The 24,226-nt window shown below is 41.1% G+C and overlaps 1 protein-coding gene across 1 annotated transcript in view; it reads left to right on the top strand.

Annotated features, from left to right (window-relative positions):
* Positions 1-24,226, top strand: part of pde2a (phosphodiesterase 2A) — a gene marked incomplete at both ends in the record, with an annotated part of 157,193 nt that overhangs the window by 38,110 nt on the left and 94,857 nt on the right. Inside the window, one exon of the mRNA XM_083886193.1 lies at positions 19,054-19,144. Coding sequence (XP_083742319.1) covers positions 19,054-19,144 — 91 coding nt within the window. The remainder of the gene's footprint in view (positions 1-19,053; positions 19,145-24,226) is intronic.

The following is a 24,226-nucleotide window of genomic DNA, read 5'->3' as shown; positions in this document are numbered from 1 at the left end:
GGTCCAAAATCAAAGACAAGACGAGCTTACCTGAGGGTAGTAGATGGGAAACAACTCAAACTGTTTCAGTGCAAATACACTTTATACACCGCTCTGTGATTCATCTGAGGTAACCTTATATCACAGTATATTTTAAGTGTGACATGATCTTCAAAAATGCTTCTTCAGTAGATAATATTTAGTTGTCTGTGAATATTTCTTTATAAATTATATCTATCTATCTATCTATCTATCTATCTATCTATCTATCTATCTATCTATCTATCTATCTATCTATCTATCTATCTATCTATCTATCTATCTATCTATCTATCTATCTATCTATCTATCTATCTATCTATCTATCTATCTATCTATCACTGTGAAATCTTGATTTGCTTTAATTGCTTTGCATTTAAGAATCTGATGTTCATAGATTATTTCTGTGCGTCTTCCACCTTTCTAGCTGTTGAATGTCATCGAGGCACTTGGAGGAAGAGAAAGCTGAGTTTAATGAGAGAGCTGATGCAATGTGAAAAAGTTGGGGGAAAAAAGCGTTGAGTTTCGAATATAATGCAGAGAAACGGAGTGATGATATGAAGATAAACGGGAATGAAGTAGATGGAGGGCAGGTAAAGGGGGAGGAAGAGGGAGAATATGAAACAAGAGGCAGTGGGGAGGGGGGGGGGGGATAAAGGGAGAATTGGGGAGAGAATGAGCTCTGTTGTTACCAGAAGGAAAAGAGGAGGTTGTTATGACCAAGTTACCATGGCGACAGCAGGTTTCGAGCTCTGCTTTTCTCTGCTTGATCACTGACTGTGATAAAGCGTGTGTGTGTGCTCATATTTGTCACCTATTAAGGACCTTTTCTGGCTTAAAAATTTAGCTTTTCAGGACCAGTGGGTCCTCATGGAGACCAAAAACCTGGTCAAGGTTAGATGAGGCTTTTATTGGTTATGATTAAGGTTTGGGATAACATTTGGTTTAGGCTGATCTAATGGATGGAAGTCAGTGTCTTTACAAGAACAGCTGAGCGTGTGTGTGTGTGTGTGTGTGGGTGTGTGTGTGTGTGTGTGGGTGTGGGTGTGGGTGTGTGTGCGTGTGTGTGTGTGCGTTCATGGGTGGGTTGTTTAGTGTATTTTTTGTCCTCATATTTCCATATGTGAAGCGTAGATGGAAAGAGAGAGATGTAAAGGCTGACCTTTTGGGGCATATTGATGTGTATTGTGAAGTGATATTGTTTGCATCAGTGCATCCTCATTGTGTGTGCATGTGTCTGTGTCAGTGTGTGTGTGTGTGTGTCTGTGTGTGTGCGTGTGTGTGCTCGTGCACAGCTCACTGTATTCGTCCTGTCATTCTAAATGTATGTTTACCGGCCTGATAATGGCAGTGCTGCCCATGTGGGCGGAGACGCTGTGTGGCTGCATATAGATGTAGACCTGCATGCTTGGATATATTTGCATATTTATGTGTGACTTTGGTTACTGTGTGTGTGTGTGTGTGTGTGTGTGTGTGTGTGTGTGTGTGTGTGTGTGTGTGTGTGTGTGTGTGTGTGTGTGTGTGTGTGTGTGTGTGTGTGTGTGTGTGTGTGTGTGTGTGTGTGTGTGTGTGTGTGTGTGTGTGTGTGTGTGTGTGTGTAATTAAGCAGAGTGTTGTTAGGAAAACAGGTGGTGGGACTGAGACAAGGAGGTACTGGTGAGGGATGCAACAGTAAGAGCAAATCAATTTCTAACAATCCCATCAACAACAGAAAATAGAATCATGCTCTTGTTACGTCTTTAAGGGAGAGAGAGCAAGAGAGAGTGGCAAAACGACAGGTTCACATAATTGGAGAGAAAATGATTTCTGATTTCCTCCGCAGTGGTGAGGAGATTGAACAGACGGCACAGCCGCCTCGATTGCATGACTGACACACATCAACACATACACACACTTAGTCTGTACTTAAACATTGAGTGCTGTGAGCATGAACTAGCTTCAGGAATCATGAGATAAAGTGTTTTAATTGTAGAGTGAAATCACTTCCTTTATCCTTTAATCTCTGTGCAGAGAATCTGACTTCTGTTAATCGTCTTGTTGCCAGCTGCGATGTAATCTAGTCAAATTGCGGGTAAGTGAGTGATATGGCGATCCAACCATGAGATGGTGCATGTATTCCAATAGAAAAATGTTTATAACTGTAGAACTGTCTGTGGTAGAAAAGGCTTTGACATCTGCAGTTTGTAAGACTCACTACAGGATCACTCTATGGCAATTTTGATGACCCTCTAATCAGTGTGACTATTTCTTAGACATTTGTCTTTGTGTTTATTAACCCAGTCAAAGTTAATAGATAAACAGAGAAGTAGCAATAATTGTGCAGAGGTCACAAAAATAGACCGTTTTTTCCCCCCTAAAAACTAGCCCTTTGAACTGTGACATTTCATGAATTCAATGCGGTTTAAAACGTTTTTTTTAAATGGTTTTTGCTCAGGTGTGGTTTACATAGTTGGTGAAAATGATTGCCAACAGCAGGGGTGTCGAAGTCATTTTCACTGGGGGTCACATCAGCATAATTGTTACCCTCAAAGGGGCCAGATGTAACTGTCATACAGAATATATGTAAATAAATGTAACCAAATATAATGTAAAATAAAGGTAACTACTCTGTAACATATTGCTAAATGACTTTCTGTATTTACTACTTATTAAATTTCACTCGTTGCATGAGGCACAATGATACACTGTGATCTAGTGGCGGTGCTGTCACTTTGCGGGTCACACAATCGCCGTGCATTGTGGGAAATGTAGTTTATGGTCAATGCACGCCTTAAAGCAGCATAGACCTATTTTGACACAGATTTTTAAGACCAATTAAAACACTTGCGGGCCACATAAAATGACATGGTGGGCCACATCTGGCCCCCGGGCCTTGAGTGTGACACATGTGGCCTATAGGTTGTGCTGGGAAAAGAGGATATAAGACATTCTATGTGTACGTGAACTGTGTGTCATTCGATGTTTACAAGTCACATAGAGTCAAATCTTATTGTTCTTCAAATATAGATCATTACATCAAACCCAGCAGTGCACCTTCAGGGACTCATGTAGAAACAAGCAGCATCTTCACTGTGACCTTTGTCTTGGTACAAAACACTGGGGTCACTTTGGAATCCCTGCTGCAGTGCAGTCCTGCTGAGAGCCTGCTGTAACCCACACACACATGCATGCAAATACATTATGTGTGTGTGTGTGTACTATACATGTTTCACACATACAGAGAAAGTATTTTACGCTTGAGTGCTTATGTCACAGTCGGTTGGAGTTACCTGCGAGAAAAATGCCACTGACGGGAAGAGACAGTAATATGAACAACGAGATGGAAGAAAAATTAAAAAAAGAAGAAAGACAAACAGTGTGAGCTCCCAGCATCTGCTCACACTTGGCTCTGTAGCCTCTCAATGGATTAGATATCCTGCTTTCTTGTTTTGTCTTTCTTTCCCTTATTTATCCTGTGTTTTTTTTTTGGGACACAGACATGATGTTTAATTCTTACCCTCTTTAAACCCAGTGCTTCCCTTTGAAATGGAAACAATTCACTCATTGGTATTCCTTATAGAGAGTGTGTGTGTGTGCGTGTGTGTGTGTGTGCGTGTGTGTGTGTGTGTGTGTGTGTGAGAAAGAGAGAGCACGTGTGCCACTTTGAAGGTTGTGTTTGGGTGGTGGTGGGGGGTGATGTTGTAATTGATGCAGGGCATTGAGATGAAGTCAGTGCTGAAGTTGCTCTTCGTTTTAGAGGCTGCTTCATGATTACCAGACCCTGGGGAAATATTGTCAAGAAAATTCCAAAAATGGCTTCTATTTTGGTATTGGGTTTTCATAAAGCAGAGGAGGGAGTGCTGCAGTCGTACCTGACAACAATCCAAATGAGAATAAGAGCAATAATTTCCTCTGGCATGTTCATGTGCAGTGGGAATACTCTTTGATGACAACCTATCAGTGTTACACAATTACTGTCTTGTGCTATTTTGTGTAAATGACACGCACACATTTTTTTTTTCTTTTTTCTTTTTACATATTCACACTCTCAGTCACAAGAATTATTTTGCAACTCAGACCTGGGTGTTGGAGCCGTTCCAACTACTCAGTATGCTGAGTGTTGTTTAAGTATTTGTACACTTGGGGGCACTCTGACAGCAGCACTGATTTGTTTGACATTGCAAACTCTTAACAAGAACACAGAGAAAAATGGAGTTGATCGAAAGGAGAAGAGGATAACAGACGAGAGAGAGAGGGAGAGAAAAAAGGATTTAAGGTGATAAATGATTGCAGGAAGAAAGGAAGGGAGGGAGGAAGGAAGAGGGAAGGTGAGAAAATGAGAGGAAAGAGGGGGGGTGGGGTCAGAGATGAGCAAGGTCAAATATGTGTGTGACTGTGAGTTCTGTTTATTTAGGTGTGGATGTATGTCAAGGGTTGGTGTGAGAGTGTGTGTGCATTTGTCATGTTCATGTTATGGCTGAGTGCATACGTCGAGTGTGTGTGTGTGTGTGGATGTGCCTAATTGCTAGTGTGTATTCAGACCTCGGTTGTGAGTCAGGGTGTTGACCTGTTGAGTGCGTTTGCGTCAAAGCTACAAAGGACCTGTTCCACATCTGTCCTGGTTAAAACGAAAGAACTCGCCGGCCATGAGTGACGCTCACATTTTACTGCCGTATCTCCTCACGGTAGCATTTGATAATCTTTCATTGAAGATCAGTTGATCAGAGTTGTATGTAAGGTCAACAATTTTGTCCAGTTGTTTATCAGTTTGAATTCTCAGATTGTTCAGCTTCTTCATATTTAATTTGTTCTGTTTTTTGTTTTTTTTGGGCTCCATATAACAAAGAAGTAAAACAAGACATTTAAGAACATCATCATTTTGAAGTTTGGTAAACACTAATTAACATTTGACATTTTATGGACCAAACAACTCATTGATTGATTGAGAAAATAATCAGCAGATCAATGGATTACTGGATTATAATAAGCATTAATGGAAAATAGTCTAGTAGTCTAGTTTTTTTACATTTCATTAATCTGCTAATTATTGACGTCTAATTATTTGGTTGATAAAATGCCAGTGTCAGTCACACACCAAAACACAAGCTGGTTCTACCTCTCTTGACAATGGAATATGAAACAAAGCATAAATTAATCAAAAAGGTTCGATTTCAGGAAACAAATACAGAGGAATATAAAAAGCAGGTGGTGAAGTGAAGATACTTCACAGGTAGGGCCGAACAATTAATCAACATTAAATCAAAATCGCAAAATGGCAATATTCTGCAATTTTCAAATCGCGGAAGGTGCAATATTTCCTATACACATCATATTCTAGGGACTGAAGAAAACAGTTTTACATCTGTGATTCAAATAATGCCATAATGCCAATGCCATATTGCAATTTTAGTAAACAAAAATTGCATTTACATATTTATATAAAACTGTTCAGCTGTAATCAGGTGCAGCGACATTTAAAGAAACACACAAACAAAACCTGAAACTTTTACATATCCATAGGAGAAATGCATGTTTGTACTGGTATGGGCTTACCTTGGTCTGCAGTTTGTGGTTCAAGGATGTCTTATCCCTCGATCCCAGTTATGTGCTCATCGCAGAACGTCAGCTGTTCTTGCTGTTCAGTGGCTTCAAATTTCATTTTGCGCCTCGTTGAATCTGCTCTTTCTCCATGTTGGCAACCCTTGACTAGCACAAAATACTCATTTAAATAGGGTGGTCTTAACTGAACACTTCTGCGCCTGTAGTCAATTACGGCGGCCATCTAAGTAGGTCACCCGCACAACGCAAACCAGCAGCAGGCGCAATCTTTAAGCTTTTTTGCGCTCTCTATTTGGGATCTTAGTAAATCAGGTCCAAAGAGTTCCAGCTGTTAAACATTTACGCACTCCATAGCACCGTAGTTTCAGTCTCTACTCGCTCTCCTCTCTCTTTGCAGTAAATCACCTTGTTTCACTATTATGTAAAAAGAAGTACGTGATGATATTATACTTTCACACTTGACTAATGACCTCATTACACCGTGAAACAGATCTGACCCGATGCTCTGTCAAAAATGCCAGTTTTCTCTGACTCTTACGCCAGCACACCTGCGTCCAATCAACTTCCCTTTACCTCTCAGAACTCATCACCCAATGCCGATCCTCCACGACCTCCAGTCGCACACAGTGTAGCATGCTGGAGGTGTAAAAACTACTAAAACTCCTATGGCTGATGATTCCTGCTGTGATCTGACCGGTCTTTATCTGCACAGCAGAGGCTTGAAACCTGGCTGCACAGCACGGTGATGCAGGTCCTCTGTTGTTCATACAGGCACCATCATATGCTGTGTAGTACCTGCTTTGGAGCTCCTGCTATATTATTTTATGTTGGATTTTTTTAAAAGCCTCAGGTAATAAACTTTTACATACTCATTTGTACTCCGCTAAATACCAGGACTCTTCAAGGAACTGCTCATCAACTGGTCACGTAAATATTTCACAATAAAAGCCATGTGGATAAAGAAAATGAATGGACGCAGGAAACCAACATGCTAGATTTTAAAGGGGAAATAAGTAGTTTACAGTGCCATCTAGAGGAGAGGCTGAAATTTACAACAAAGACCTGCTGCTCTGCTCACCCCGTCCCTTCCCTGAGCGCTACGGTATCCGCAGCTGGTCAAATGTCGTCCTCGTCGTCTTTCTCCGTGTCAGCAGATGAGGTTTGTGAGGTGAGGGAGAGGGCGAGCTACCGCGGCCGTAGCAGTCGAGAGAGGAGGCGGGACTTCCGCTACAAGTAAAGAGACGCTTGTTTTGTTCTCTCGCGTTACAGGCTTACAGGCTCCGGTAGAAACATGGCGTCTCGCTGCTAACAGTGGCTATGCAACCGCGGTCCGCGGTCATGTTATTTAACATGACTTTTTGAAACACTACGAAAATGAAACAAAAACTATTATACAGCGACTAGACAATGCAGGAGCACATAATATGTATAAAAAAGTGGATTTTGGGTTATATAAACCCATAAATACTACATATTGTACCTTTAATTTGTTTGATCATAATCATGATTTATTTTTACTGTGAAAACTGAGATGGTCTGTTCGCAGCTCACTGCATAAAAGCAGTACATAATGTTTGTGTTGCCACAGCCAGTTTTTGAAATGTCGAAATGTATTCATTTACAAGGGACAGTGCATTTTAATGAATATTTATTACATATGTCCGACAAAAACAACAAATAAGAAAAATAACGCACCATAAAGCGATGCACGAGTTGAATGAGAATGCACAGGACAACAGATACAAATGCACAGGAAAACATGCAGCATTAAATGTGACACATATTGATATAAAATGAATAGTCACAGATCTGGTTCCTCTTTAGCCATCGCTTGAGATGGTTTTTAAATGTATTGAAGGTCGTACGTTATCTTATTACAGCTGGAATGTTATTCCAAATCTCCACTAAAACATCTCGTCTTAAAAACATCACTTGTTCCGATCTTTCTTTCTTGCATGGTTCACATTAGAAATGTTGCTTGTGATTTGTCTTCCTAAAATGACACTTGTCTTTCATAACTCTGATCCATCCTCTGCACCAAAAGCTGTGAGTGCTTTTTGAGAGGACAAGTGTTTCGCGCGCGCGGCTGAGTGCGTGTGCATGTCAGGGTCAGTGCATTCACGGCTTCATTACAGGGAGGAAATTGTGGGTATAAATTGTTTTGTGATTTTTGCACCTTGGAAAGATGTGGGTGCCATAGCAACAAATCTGAGTCAGTGTTGTTATTTCATGCACACACACAAACGCGCATACATGCTGTCGTGGTCATTACCACTTGCCGCGCGCTGAGCCTGTACAAAACCGGGCGCACAGCAGATAGTCCTATGTCTGCAATTGTGATTGGTTAAACAATTAGATTAGAGAAATGAAGATAATGAGATAAAGAGTGCATGAAGATAATAATATAGGACATCCTCTGTCTGGCTATATTGCAAACATTTTGTATACAAATAGTGAATTTGCATTCCCAAACACACACACATAGTGCACGGGGTGGAGGTTTGACACTGCTGGACTCTGTCGCCCACTCCTCATTAGTTTTGTGCAAAGAAAGTAAAAGGAAGAAAAAAGGAGGGTGGAAGAGGAGGTGTGGTTGGTTTGCTGCAGTGTTCTGCTGTCTACTTTTTTTTTTTCCAAACTGCCCCTGCATGACTTCTCTCCATCATTTTTTTTTTTTTTGCTGTTTTTCTACAGCATCTGTTGTTGCTTCTGCAGTATTTCTCTTTTCTCCAATACCAAACTTGTGCTTTTGCTCTCTCTCTCTCTTGAGTCTGTTCTCTTTCTTCTCTGTTTCTCAGTCTCTTAACCTTGCTCAAACTTCTGCCTCTCTCGCTGCTGGAGATTTGCCGCAGCTCTTCCTCACTTTCCATTTGATGTGTGTTTTGTTTTCTTTAGCTCCAGTCAGTGCACAGGTGTTTATGTGACAGCAACAGTTTCACAGCTGTGCCACCTTTTTTACAGGCATATACTCGTCGCTTACATTAGTATCGACCGTGCCGACGATGACTGACAGGGTCAGGTTCCTCCCCTTTAACATTTAACTTACCATTGGCACGTTTACTGCCTTGCTTCCAACTCTCTGTCTCCTTCTTCATCTCACTATCGCTCTTTCACTTCCCTGTCCCCTGGATTTTATCACTAACCCCTCACACTGCCCACTGTTCCCACTCACCTCTGACATGAACGCTAACATCCAAATACTAAAGGAAGGAAATGTGTGTGCGAGTGTGTGCGCCCGTGTGTGTGTCTGAACATTGTTGAGCTGCACATCAGGAAGGAAGCGGCAAACGGGAGACAGGAGACGAGCTCTCCTTTACACATGCACTCGGACACACAATGTAAAAAGTTAATTTATGTCTGTGCTTGGTTTGTAGGATGTACTCATAGAAATAAACTCTGGAACTCAAATAGGTCAGCTCCTCCCTACACTCCTGGGCTTAAATAAGGAGTGCAAGATATATCCCCATTTTGACAAACTGTTATGTGCAAGAACGTCCTTGCAAGTTGTAACTATATGTCATTGTGAATGATTTATTAACAAATTCATTAGTATGACCACGGTTTAGGGTGCCAGGGTGTGAAAAGAAATCTTAGCTTCCATTTATCTTCATCCACTGCACCTGTAGGTCCATGCTCTAGTTTTTAACACCTCACTATCAATATGGACACGACAATAGATTTAGGTAAAAATGTCTTTATTAATGACTTGGTAGCATTTAAAACAGTAGATGTGATTGCTCAGTGGACAGCAAGAAACCCATTTGGTAATTTAATTTGCCATCATCCATTAAGAGTGCAGTTGTATGTGTTAATAAATCCAGATGTTCAGCTCCCCAGCTCAGTGGACCATTGAAGGACTCCTTTGAAATAAAGTGATTACTCCTAGTGGAGATGAAGCAGTTTTAACCAGGTGTTTTATTTGCAGATCTATGTTGAATTGTGAAATTAATCAACCACTAATTCCGTTAGTCAAAAGTGTATAAATGATAAGAGAAAGTTCCACACAAACATAAAACAGTACGGACTCATGAAGCTGGAATCATATTCTTTGTGTCCGTGAGAACCTGGAAGGGAACCTGTTGGTGCTGGTTGCTCGAAGGTGTGAAAATGCCTTTAGTGGTGCACACTTTTTTCCTTTTTGGTAAAAAAAAAATCATCATCATCATCATTGAGTGCGTTTACATGCACACTAAAAAAACGATAACTGGCAATGATCGAGTAACTGGAGTAAACCTTTTTAAGGTGTATACATGTCTATAAGAAATCAGATTATTGACAGAAACCTAGGCGTGTTAAACAGGTTTTTCAAAAACCGATAACGGCAATAAACTGATAATGATCGGTTTATTCCGTTTACATGAGCACTTGAATAGCCAGATAACTACTAAAACCTGATAATAATCGTTTTATTAGTGTGTGCATGTAAACACACTCATTATGTCCTGGCGCTGTCCACTTTGATCGGGTCCACCACGTGAGTTTTCTCCATTTCTTCTTCGGCACACCACACTTCCTCTTTGTGTCCACCTTTATGTTGTTTGTGACATGCGCTGCATAATCTGGGCCCCCTTCGCTTCCCATGTCCGTGCCGTCTGAGTTTTCTTTCTTGGGCCTTCTCTGCAATTCTTTTGATGCCGAGACATTCCACGACATTGTCTAACCTTGTCCAGTCGTGTTAGCCCTGCTGACCATTGTAGCATTGTCATTCCAGCAGTTTCTAACTTCCTTTCATCAGCTTTTGTGTGGACCCATGTCTCCAACGCATAGAGCATTGTTGTCCTTAACACGACGCAGGTACGCTGTACCTTTCACCATTTGCAGATATCTTTCGGTCCCATTCCACACCCTGTTTGGCTTGGCGTGCTTCTTGGCAGATCCTGGGAGCATCTGAAGAGCAGATCCATCAGTCTAATTTAGTTTCTATTTGCTTCATTAAAATGTTAAATTATGCCAAAAATCCTCCTGATTAAACTAACTTTGACAACTAACATTGAATCAAACCATCAGGCTGCTGCACACGTTCACGACGTCGGCTGATTTAAGGTTGTTGCACAGCTTGGACATTGAAGACGCTGATTGAGTCGCACTTGAACAGTGAACTTCTTCACTTCCCTCGTGCTAAGCCTAAAAAGTAGTCAGTGATTCAAAAGGTTCCTTCTTTAGCAGTCAGGACGAAAATATTCACATTTCACCTTAAGTACTCTGACGAAAGGTTTGCTCTGAAATGTGTAAGGATTGCTGTTTTTGATGTGAGCCACTAAAGAGCTTCAGTGAAATGTGAATATATTTGTCCTGGTTTTTGTAGAATAGAATAGAAAAAAGTTCCCCAAGCAACATCATGTTGAGATTTGTTTCTATGTGGTCCTCAAGGGTGTACCCCACCTATCACTCTATGTCAGCTGGGATTGGCACCAGCGCCCCGCCCCGCGACCCTCATGTGTACGATAAAGTGGTAGAAGATGAATAGATGGACATGATGATGTCCTCATTAGGTTTAGCCCTCACACAGTCCAGTGTCAGTGCTGTCCTTACACAGAGCTCAGTCAAGCCGTGATGACAGTGTGATCAAAGAACAAAACCACATGAGCATGTGTCCATGTTGCTGCGGGGCTTGTTCTCTTTTTTTTGTCAGGCCTCATGTCCAAAAACATTTTTTATCATCACTAATTCACATGCTCATCACACGTCCACTTTACATTTTGTTCACTGAACCTTTTGAGTGTTTTAAACACCAGAACCACTTAGAAGGTAAATGGACCATGAAAAAAAAAAACGAGAAAAAAGATTGATTTTAGTCTGAATAGCCTCAGTTTTCAGCAGCAGTGTTAGCAGTGAGTCAATAACCAGGCCCAGAGTAGAGTCTTCTTGAGGTGTCACCACAGCGAATCACCTACCTACATCTTGCCTTATCCCCTGTCTTTGGCCATCAGTAGCACAGTTTCCATTGGCATTTGGATTTAGCTGGTATGACAGAGTTGTTCTCAGTGATCCACATATTTGATTTAGCGAAGGTATTACATTCAAGCTTGGGACCGGCACTAGGAGCACACTGAATGTGGCCCCCACATGGGCTAGGTTCAGGTCCAGATTAGAATCAAATTTGAAAAAGATAAAACTCATGTACTCACAATATTATATATTGCTCTCATAATCGAAGCAAAGGCAGACAAATACTGCAGATGAATTGGCTCAGTGTCCACACACACACACATGCACTTGGTGCATGTGTGTGGGATTTTACTCCTCTTTTTCCATTTTTCTCACCCTCTTATCTGCTCATTCCCCCATCTTGATGCTGCTGAGATGGACTATAGTTAGCAGACTGTGTTGGTATGGAAACTGGCTGATAAACTCTTCAGGTTGCCAACGTACTTACTCACATAGCAACCACCAACCAGCTTCTCAAAACGTTGACATGAAGCAGCTTTGTGGTTTTTGATGAATAGAAATCAAAAAAGGCTTATTATTTTTTTGGTGTGGATATTTTTCTGGCCATGACACAATCGAAAGGTGCTTTAGCTGCGAGGCTCAGGAGGCACTTTCTTTTTTTTCAGAAGGAGCGGAATTCGTATGGTGACATTTTGATTATTTGGATGAACGGACGCCCACACACCTGGGCTATCTTGAAATCCGGCGGTGTGGAAATGCAGCATATTTTGAGGTGGCTGAAAAGTTATGAGTCATCATAAGACCTTGGCTGGATTTTTAAAACACAAAGAATATGGCCATCACACCAAGAATGGAAGCTTTCACATGGGTTTCACAGCAAATTATGCAGCAGTAGTCCAAGCTGGTGCTTTTTTAATGCAGTGGAAATATTTTTCCACTGAAAATTTTTCCTCTTTTCAATTCAGCATCTTGGTAATTATTGTATATAATGATATAATGTTAGGGCATATTACTGTAATGGCTTTTATCTCGGTTCAGTCAGTACACGAGTCAGTTTTTTCCACATCCCATTGGCAGCAGGGCTGTGCCTTTATAAGTCGACTTGAGTTAACAAATGCTGTTGAATTAGGTTATCAATGTAAACAGTACGGCTCACTGTGTGTGTGTGTGTGTGTGTGTGTGTGTGTGTGTGTGTGTGTGTGTGTGTGTGTGTGTGTGTGTGTGTGTGTGTGTGTGTGTGTGTGCGTGACTTTCCAAAGTAGGGTGTGTCATTGTCACTTTCCTGCTGTTGTTTTACTGCTGATGTTGTTTAAGGAAATTGGTTATGAGCAACAATAAGGTTAAGAAAAATTCAAGCACACTCACACGATACGCACTGATAATGAATGAGGCTTACGACTTAATTCAATTATAGAATATCTGTAAATATTTTTTTAAACAATCACTTCCCTACTGTAAATGATATATCTGATTATATTGCTAATGATTAAACCGTTTCAGCATCTGAATTATGCACAATGGTCGATAATCAGTAACGCAAATTAAACCAATTTGTTTTACATCTTACCATTTAAGTGCAGTATGAATGTTAATTTTACATATAATGCCTTTTCCCCTAAGTGGTTCAGATTAGTGCACAGTGTTGGATGGATTGGATGATATATTTTTTTTTATCATCATATCAAATCTCCAACTTCCCACTTCACACATGCACACTTCTTGTCAGGCTGACCACATTGTGAAGCAGCCACTTCAAGATGGAAACCATGTTGTTCCACAGGAGAGGCCGTTAAATGGATTTTCAAAACCCTTTCGAGCTGTAGCTGCACTGTAAAAAAATTCTCACTAAATATTCTCCTTCATGTCACATAAAAATAACGCAATTTTTAATGAATTAGTATCTGTCGAGATCAACTTTTAATCAAGTGTTACGACCGGAAACTGCATGGAGAGGCTCTGCATTTAGCCTTTTGAATGCACTAGTTACATGAGAAGCAATGATACACCTACATGTACAGATAATTATTTTACCGTTCAACATTATAATCTCCTGCTGCCTTTTTCTCTGTCTTTATTTTTCTAATTCTGCCCTTTTTTTCACCAGCTTACTCAAATCAGCAGGAGGAGAACTGGTTGTGTGGGGGTTGAGATTAGGCTTCTGTTCAATTGACACCTGTGTGTGTGTGTGTGTGTGTGTGTGTGTGTGTGTGTGTGTGTGTGTGTGTGTGTGTGTGTGTGTGTGAGTGAGGGAGAGAGAGAGTTTGTGTGTGAGTGCAGCAGCAGCAGCAGCAGCAGCAGCAGCAGCAGCAGCAGCAGCAGCAGCAGGATGCCATTAATATAGGTCCACCATTATGTAGATTAGCCTTATTCCCCTGAGTGCACCTTCACCATTTAGAGCCTTCAATCACTCTGCTGCTTTATAGGAGTCAGGACAAACGTGCACGGCTCCCTCTTTCACACACATACACGTGCACTCGCATGCGCACACACACACACACATGGAAAGTGGTGAGCTCAAATGCTGTCTCTCCTCATCTACTGTGGACTCTGTGATCAAGATTACCTGTGTAAACACATGCATACACACACACACACGTGCACACAAACCCTTCAGAACATTACATTACTGCTGCGACGTTCAGCTGAAAAGAGTATTGATCCCAAGTTTGTGATTAAAACAGGGCCTGTTGTTGCCGCTCCATTGCAATCAACACACAAATCTACCATGTGATCTCTTACTCACTCAGTCACTCTCCACAAGGACACACATACACACACACACACACACACACACACACACACACACACACACACACACACACACACACACACACACACACACACACACACACACACACACACACACACACACACACACACACAGCATGAGACCCTGCAGAGGAACATAATTAGCGAACCATGAGCCTGGAATCTGATGAGGATAACAACCAGTAACCTTGGTCTGATGTGGATGTGATGTATGTGTGTGTGTGTGTGTGTATTTGGACAAAGTGCTTATTATGTCAAGTGCATATGGGCTGTTGACTTTGACGTGAATACAATGCACTTCCAAATATATACTCTGAATGTGTAATGTGTGTTTGTGTGTCTGTAGCAGGATGTGAGGACACATTTTGACTCAAACCTTGTTTTAAGGACATTTAAGGCGCTTTTCCACCACACAGTTCCAGCATGGCTCGACTCTACATGGTTTGGTATGGTTTACCATTAGTATAGTACCTCCTTAACATGGGCGGAGTCATCATAGTGCGACTGCATGAAACTGCCATGACATTGTTTTATATGTGACAGTGACAAGTGACTTGTAAATCAGTGGTTTTTGGATGTACTGAATCAGTTAATTAAAAAGATTTGTTCACAGAATTGTTCATTCATTGTTGATTCTTGTATCAAACTTCAAGCTCATGACTCGCCATTAGGCTTGTTCTCACAACTTTAAAGGACTTTGGTTTTAAAGTTAAAATTAGGATTAGATTAGGATTAGACATTTAGTTTTGGTGGTTAAGTCTAGAGTAAGATGTCTAAATGTGTCCTCAATAAAAACACTGTACAACACTGACTGTGTGTGTGAGCACATGTATGGCACTGCTCTCCTACCAGTTTGTGTGTGTGTGTGTGTATGTGAGCTCTATAGTACATAGAGCAGACACAGTCCAGGATTGATAATATGAACTGTGGGCCCTGTTGATTATCTCTGTATCTCGCTGCTGTTGGCCAACACTGGTCAATAGAGACTGATTTTCTCTTGTACTGTAATAACCTTTCACCAGGTTTACAACACAAGCAGCCTCTGGGTTGACTGGGATAATACAGCATTTTATAGTAGAACACTTACCGCAGAGTGACTCCATTTGACAAGAATCAACCTCTGAGAAGCTGCAATGTGCCCAGTACATTTTTTTTTTTTCTTTTTTTTTTTTTACCTCTGACAGAATGAACTCTTTTGGTGACATTCAGCTATGTGAAAACAGGTTAGCGTTTTGATAAAGATCCTTCATCAAATTAGATATTTTTTACAATTTCAAAAACTCCATCATTTATTAGAAGCTATTTCAGCCTCCATTGAGCATTTCACAACAGCCCTCGTTTTCTATTGTTTTCCCAAACACTTAACAGTATCTTCTCTCAGTCAGGTTCCAATTTTCAGCATTTCATCCAAAGCGACTTAGTACATTTAAATTAAAGGAGCTGCTTTTGTCAGCTGGGTGTAATCCAATGCAACGCCGTGACTCTTTGCCTGTGATAACTTTAAATGTATTCATTCAATACCATTTTTAGTCATTGACATTCAAAATGGAAATTACGAAGAGGGAAGTCTTAATATGAGTCCCAGTGCACCGAGACGTAGAAACCTTCAGACTTTGCTGCTTATGAAATACACATTCTGCATAATAGAACATGACATGGTGTGTGTAAGTATGTGTATCCGTTGGCTGATGTTTTTAGTAAATGACTCTTAAGGTCTGCTGTCACATTGATGTACTACATTAAACAGCCCTGTGCCACTTGTTGTACGGCTTCATGCTAAATGTCCCGTGACTCACAATGTCACCTCAGAGAGTCAGCTGTCAGATGATCCTGCAGGAGATTGGGGACTGGTGATAAATCTGCCAGCTGATTAAAAGTATAGAGCTGTGGCCCTGGCAATAAATCTTTTTAATCTTTGATGTGTTATGATAAGCTGCTTGCAGGGCTAAATTAGCGCTCACCCAGTCTGTCTTTATTGACACGTTATTGTGTTGATTATCAGATGTTTTCTTTTCTGCTAAGTTGCTCTGTATTAGAGGTGAACAATGATATTTCTGACATAGTTTGCAATTGTGATTTGATAAGTGATGAAAAATTTTAAAGGGGACGTATGCTAAATCAAATGTAATAATTTTAATACTTATATTTGGGACTCTGGAGGCCCTATGAGTAGGCAATGTGTGAAAAAAGATGACTCACTCACTAATTCAGGAGATATAACATGCGATGTTAACTTCCACGCTCATTGCTACGTCATTTGTCCCTAAAAAACGCGAGAGTGCAGTGCATCCAGAAGAGCGGAAGTCTGTGAAGTGTTCTATTGTTGGCTGCACAGTGCAGCACAGAGTTCTACACAAACTTCCAGCCTCAGAGGATTTACGTGTCCAGTGGAAACATTTTATATATGACAGCAATGTGCCGGCTAGAGTTGGCAAATTATTGCTTTTCCAAATGCTATTTGCTGTTAGCTGCTGGAGTCTCTGCTGACGTAGTTTCCTGTGTCTCATTTGCATTTAAAGAGACAGGCACTCAAAACTGAGCGTTCTGAACAGGGCTGTTTTGGCAGAGTGATTGAACTGCCGTGGTGCTTCATCCTTAAGGTATTTTGACCAAAGTCACAGACATGTTCATTAGGACACCAGGGAACTAGGTTAATTTGTAGAAATAGGTAAATATATGATAAATAGTCTCTTATTACAAGAGAAGCCATCAAATATTTACTACAATGTACTGTGTGTGAATTGTGTTGCATTTTTGAAAATTGACAGGGTAGAGATGGATTAAATTGGGGCCTTTGTTATCTGCTAATTTAATTGTTGGGTTAGGGTTAGGGCAATTTTGACCTTATTCATTAGTGACCTTATCACCGTAGAGATGTGAATGCACAGCTATCTAGTAGAACAGCCAATAGGAGCATCCTCGTGCTCTGAAATGCCTTGTGATTGGTGATCCCATGAAGGGCCACTTTTATACACGGCTGCAAAGTTCATAGAAGGTGTAGAGGTTTCTTGGTTTGCATTATGCTGAAAAGTGCTTATGGAATAATAACTCAACAATGCCAGAGATTATATTTATTCCCACCTTAGCTTTAATTTTTTTGAGGAATGTCAATGTATGACTTCCCTTATCATCACTTTATCTATGAATCTGTCTCGTTACGGTGCATGACACATGATGACCTCACTTCCTGTGAACTGTAAGAGCTGAACAGACCATGCACCGAGACAGCTGATAAACAGTCAATCTACAACTCAACAGAACAGCGTATATTTTATTGACTCCTAGAACAGCTCATGTCAGTTTCTTAGTAAATGTTAGGATAAGATTATGGTCATGGTTTTAAAGAAACTCGGTGTTGCCAGGTGATAAGAGAAAGAATAAGAATTGCAATCAGCAGAAACAATTCACTTATTCTGCAAACGGAGCTTGTTGCTCTTACATCAGGACAATGTACTGAAACAGGATCAATGGTCATGTAACAATGACTGGAGGTTTGCATGATCGAGGAGCTCCATGTACTTTTATTGAAAAGGTTGCAACGACCAATGTCTCAGTGCACCCTGCATCTTCTTTAGAGTCAAATGGGAATGGCAGATAAATTGAAAATCCTCCTCCATTCATAGAGCTGTGTGTCAGCGGTGAATCAGGGTCGGATCGGACGTGGTTAATCAATAGACCCCTGCTGTTCATTCAAAGGGGAGAGACGCGTCAATATGAAAACATGTGAACAATGTTATTACGTCCATGTGGTTCACCTGTGTTTGATAATGTGTACGTCCTTTCTCTTTTCACGCTTCACTGTCAACATCGCCTTGAGATTTCATCGCTGAACATCACGTCTGGCAATGTGTGTGCACATTTTGGTCTGGCCACGCCACGTTGTCATTTCAGGATGTTCACAACAAGGTAGAGGCTACAGACACGAGTGCTGCTGCTGGTCTGTTGGTTTGGCTTTTGATGAGATGTGAACCACATTGTCAGAGCCTTGATACAGTTAATGCTTTTAGCAGATTTGCAGAGATAGTCGTGATCTGCTCAAAACTGATAAGAGGGGTTGCTTTCTTTTTTTTTCTTTTTGGGGGTGAAAGTCAAATTCATTTTGAATGTATTTGCAATAAGGATTATGATTCCACTTCTTACCATTTGGTTAATCCACCCTGTACTGTACTCTCTGGCACGCTGACAGTATGAAAGTGAAACACGGGGATGGTTAAGAGAGGCAGTAAGACCCAGAGGAGGAGCAGAGAGAGAGAGAGAGAGGGAGAGAGAGAGAGAGAGAAAGGTGGGAGGAGAGAGGAGAAGGAGGGACTGCGTTCACTCTGGGCTCCGTGTGTTGCAGCTTGTGGTGTCAGCGAGCCAGTGTGTGTCACAGCCTGCCTGCATGAGCGTGTGCATCGGCGCATCGCTGTGTGTGTAAATGTGTGTGTGACTCCAGCACTTTCTCTGCGTACGACAGGTGGAGATGACATGACTGCACTTGAGAGAAAGAAAGGGAAGGACCTGTAAGGACTTCACACATACTGTCTTTCTCTGTCTGTCTGTCTGTCTGTCTGTCTGTCTGTCTGTCTGTCTGTCTGTCTGTCTCTCTGTCTCTCTCTCACACACACATTCACACACACACCTTTCCCTCTAAATTCCCTCACACACACAGACACACACACCTTTAAATTCCTGCACTGCTCAGTGTAGAGAAAAGATAAGTTGCTGAGTGTGTGAGAAAGAAAGTGTGTGTGTGTGTGTGTGTGACAGATTGTAACAGCTGACAGCATTTTGTGCACAAGGTAAAGCTCAAACACACACTCGCACAAAGGTCCTGATTGTTGTGTTTGATGTTTGCAGACGCGGTCAGCAAGTGTTTCTGCGTCCTGAGGACAGTTCAGCTCCGGCTCCGACAACAAGACAGTCCACCACACTATCCGAACAGCTGCAGGTAGGAATCTTCTCTTCTCTTCTCTTCTCTTCTCTTCTCTTCTCTTCTCTTCTCTTCTCTTCTCTTCTCTTCTCTTCTCTTCTCTTCTCTTCTCTTCTCTTCTCTTCTCTTCTCTTCTCTTCTCTTCTCTTCTCTTCTCTTCTCCACCCGGTCTGAAAAACAGGATGCTATATGCCATATGCTCTCTGCCCTCTTCTCCCTTCCTTTTGATCCCCCCCCCCCCCCCCCATACACTCTAACAGCTACATGTGAACTACAAAAGATGTGCTTTAATATAAGGTCCTCTCCAGGTTGTGCCTTAAATCTTAAAATCTCTCTGCAAAGGAGGAGGATTTTTCCCGTTGAAGTCTGCTGTATTGTCCTGTTAGTCACTTATTGTCCTTCCCCACGTGCACACACTCACAGACACAAACACACACACACACACACACAGGTTTGCTTGCTATTCTTGTTGGTGTTGATTTAAGCACCGAGGATTAACTTACCTGGTTTCGAAAATCGACTAATTTCATCAGCCTAACCCAAATCTTATCCCTAACTAGAACCAGCTCGTCACAATGTGGTTCTGTCATGTTAGGACTAGGCTTTGGTCACATACTCACACTCTTGCCCTGAGTCTCGCTTGTTATTCTCTCACCTTCCTCGTTTTTTGTTAAGAGTGAACTTTGTTCTGGAGGAGGTAAGTTTAGACTCCTGTTGCTGCAGCGCTCTTTCACTTTGTCTGATGATTGAGTCGCTGAGATACTCGCTACCTGCCTTTAGGGTGTGTGTGTGTGTGTGTGTGTGTGTGTGTGTGTGTGTGTGTGTGTTTGTGTGTGTGTGTGTGTGTGTGTGTGTGTGTGAGAGAGAGAGAGAGAGTGAGGGCTCAGATAAAAGACGGAAAGATAAAACATAAAACAGCCATAAACATGAAAGAGAGGAAATTAAAAGACGGAGACATTTATGTTTGAATGGTGAATGAGTGCATGGCCACAACAGCCTACATGCTGTGTTGCATTTTGTGTGTCTCTGTGTGTGTATGTGTATATACACATGGGTTTTAAGATATCTTATCTTTCAGTTGAGTTTATGTGTTTTGTTGTTGGTGCCTAGTTTTTTGTTTTGTTTTATTTGTCTGTAAGGCGTTTGTATTTGTGACACATAAGCAGATATCTACAATTTCATTCTGCTGTTTTGTTTAATTGTCCTTCATCTCATCAAGCAGTTGTGTGTGTGTGTGTGTGTGTGTGTGTGTGTGTGTGTGTGTGTGTGCATGCAGTGTGAGTAACAAGATTGTGTTGATGTATGTGTTTGTGTTTTATTTTGCAGAGGAATTAAATGTTGGCAACCAAATAGAAAAAAAATGTTTTTTTGATTGGCTGCCAGTGTCGACACGTTCTGCTTAGATCCAATTACCTCACCAGATATACACTCATTGAGATGCACACACACACACACACACACGCACGATACTTGAACACAACAACTGCATAGTCTAATCAATTTATGTATGCCAATGTGTTGTAGGACAAAGATCAGTCATAAACAAATTTGCACTATATGTTATTTATTCTGTGTGTGTGTGGTAACCATACAATAATAAATCAACTCTGCGTTATTCCATTCCCCCAAATCTATGTTCTCTGGTAAAGAGAGAAGTGTTAGCATATTTGTATTACTTTGTGATTTGTAGACATTTCTGTGTGTGTATGTACAGTGTGTGTGTGTGTTCATCTGTATCTGCTGGTACAGTGTGAGGGCACGAATGACTTCACCCTCCATATGCGCATTTCCTTTCAGGCTGTTGCAGAAAGTCTTGTCCTGCTGCATTCCAAACAGTCTTAACCTGTTTCCGACATTGCTAAAGTGTCACCGGTGCTGGACCGCTGTCCAGGTGGTGTGACTGCGGGTTTGCTGTTGGCAGTGTGTGTAGCGCCACCTGCAGGTGCAAGATAGATAGATAGATAGATAGATAGATAGATAGATAGATAGATAGATAGATAGATAGATAGATAGATAGATAGATAGATAGATAGATAGCTATTTTGTGCATTTTTGTATGTTCTATATTGTTATTATTATTATTATTATTATAAAAAAGTGGTGTGTGTGTGTAATGGGCCTGTGTGTGAGTCATGACGGCAGCAGGTTAATCTCTTCTCATTCTCCAGCTGAACAGATGTGAGGATTAATTTGTCAGTGAATCGAGCTGGTGCTTGTGCGTTTCCGTGGTCGAGTTCTACTTAAAACGTTTTTGTAATATAAGGGTTTGTGTGGCTGTTGTAAGAAAAAAAAAAAATGCTGCATGTGTGTTTGTGGTTTGTGTTTGAAAGAAATGTCTGCTGTACTCCAGTCTTGATGCTTACTCATGCATTGTTTTATTGCTGCACAGCTTGTGAGACATCAACAAGTGTGTGCTTCTAAAAAAAAAAAAAAAAAAAAAAATCAGCAGCAACACATGGGAACAGGTGTGTGTGTGTTACTATTCTGCCTGTTTGGTCTTCATGGAAAGAAATTAAGTAAAACGTTTTGTTTCCTGCAATCTTCATTTGAAAACAGGCTCTGTCAAGCAATGCAATCAGACCCCGACAGAGGGAGCTTTTTTTGTCTTTATACACTGACAGTGCACAGATGGGCGGGGAAAATAAGCATTTATTGAGTCAAATTGCTGAATGACCAGGCCTTTTAAATGTATTTAAGTATTTATGTATATGTTTGTAGCTGTTTCGCTTTCCAAGCTCGATGTTGCCCTTCCCTCCATCTGTCTTAAAACAAAGCAAATCACTTCCTGAGTGCAGCACTGCAACGTTGCACGGTAACATGAGATAGTTTGAATGAAATTGACATTTGTTTGGATTTTAAAAGTTACGCACTACAGCTTTAACACACACAAATGCAAAGTGCACTGTGTCCAGAAACTCAGTACAGTGTTCCAGATAGAGTGACCTTAATGACATGAAAGTGTTGCTGTTGGATGGTTTACATTTAGCCTACTTACGTTTGCACTTGATAGTTTCATAATTTTCAGTTTCGGGGACAAAAAGGAGGCTTCTCTGCTCTGACCTCACTGCTGGAGAAAAATGAGCAGATGGCTTTCTTGTGGGAAATAAAGGAAATGGTACATCTGTAAAGACTAATGCATTCATTTAACACACATCAGAGAGAGTGCATGTCTGCTAAGCCACACATGTATAGCATTTCCCTATTTCCTAGACAAGCTGCATGTGCAGGCTTTTTGTGAAGTCTGTAGAGCAGTGATGTGCGGGTCGGGGGAAAAGCCGAACTCAGCCCACAAATGCAATCCTTCATTTGTGTATTTAGGCTTTATTTATCTTCTTATAGAACTACAATTAGCAAGACGACTCACTGTCCTGAGTGCTGATATTGCTATTAAATTTGGCTATTTCCACATCCTGGCCACAGTTTTTTTTAATTGCATGAGAACAGAAAAGCCAGTTTGTCCGCTTCCAGCACATGACCAGCTGAGCTGAATGTATGCTAGTTTGTATATGTGTATGCCGCTGGTTGCTAGAATACACAGCGCCGTTCTTGTCGGCATGAAGAGGTGATGGTTTATAGAGCAGCATCCCTCCACAAAGATTGTTAATGCTGGTGGTGTATTTAAACGAAAAAAAGAGCTATCCCTTAAACATGGACAAAATAAAACACAGGTTAAGTCTCACGCTCTCTGTGTTTGTGTTGTGTGAGTGACGGAGGGAGAGAGGGGGAAAGGTGGTGGAAAATATACAGACAACAAGTCGCTCATAGTTTATTTATAACGGCGCTGTCTTTGCCGTGTTTTGACTGACTCTGACCCACGGTCCCCATGTACTGGCCCTGTGGGTCAACCCATGCATCACTACTGGAGAGTATGTGAGCAGGTAGCTTTTCAAGGGTAAAACAAAAGGGCTTGGAGATGAGCTGACTATATAGCCACTGAAAGGCAGTTCTTCAATTCTTCTTTATTTCAACAGTTTCACAACCACACCTTTTACTTGTCGACTAAATGAGAATTTCCTGGTTCAGAATGATTGTATTGAAGTTTAGTTTGGCATAGGGTAAAACTTCAAGTCCACCCAAGAGCAGGAAGAAATCAATCAAGTAAGAAGCTGGCCGACTCTGCTGACATAAACAAGTGCAGCTCCCAACACTCCCACATAATCTTAGAAAGACATAAGGAAAGGCAATGACTGTGGCCTCAAGATCTGAAAGGCCATTCCAGTAGTGAGTGAACCCTTCAATGTTGATCTCTTATCAACTCTGCTTTTATCCAGTGCTCTGATATACAGCAGCAAATGCGAAGCTTGATATTCAGCATATTTAGCGATGCACTCGGGGGACTCAATGGAGCTCTTTGTAGGCAAGCAATTTTTGCGAAAAAAGTGAAAAAGATGATTTCCAATGGAAGTAGAGAACTAGCATGGGTCTATAGTCTTCGTGTAGGTATAGTAGACTACTATTGGATGTGAAGTGGTGGAGGAGACACTACAAACGGAATTGATTGTAGCTCATTTGACACCTTGAAAACTGTTAAGATGATCCTCCAAAACCTGCAGGAGCAGCGTGACTCAAGGGGATCCAGACAAGGCAGCAACAACAAGAAACAAGAAAACAGTTTGCCCATAACATCCCATTTGAAACCAAAAATCTGTTCCTGTAATTCTGGAAATACAAATTCCTCAAAGAGGACGAATAACTTATATTTAAAACAGTTATGCAGCTCTGATAGGCAGAGGTGTATACAAAATGTGTATTATATCACCAGATTCTTGCCAATACACAGGCCGATTGTTGAGTGTATAGTATAAAGACAAAAGAGGAGAAAATATCTCATAGAGGTTAAAGTGGACCATATCTACACCTTTTTATAAAGGTTTCACCTGGAACCCTTTTGGAGTTTACCACCAAGAACCATTTTTAAACCCTTTATTCAGGAAAGGGATTTTAAAGGGTTCTCTAGATCAAAAAGGTTCTTACTTGAACCATTAGTGTTACCAAGAACCCTTGAAAAACCCTTTCTTCGGGAAAGGGTTTTTCAGAAGCAAATGGTTCCAGGTAGAACCTCAGCCCTTGTAGAAGGACCCATTTGGAACCCTTATTTCT

Source organism: Microchirus variegatus (genome assembly GCF_963457635.1).
Source record: "Microchirus variegatus genome assembly, chromosome: 3".
Classification (NCBI taxonomy): Eukaryota; Metazoa; Chordata; class Actinopteri; order Pleuronectiformes; family Soleidae; genus Microchirus; species Microchirus variegatus.
Note: the sequence above shows the minus strand (reverse complement) of the source record. Positions and strands in the feature narration are given on the sequence as shown.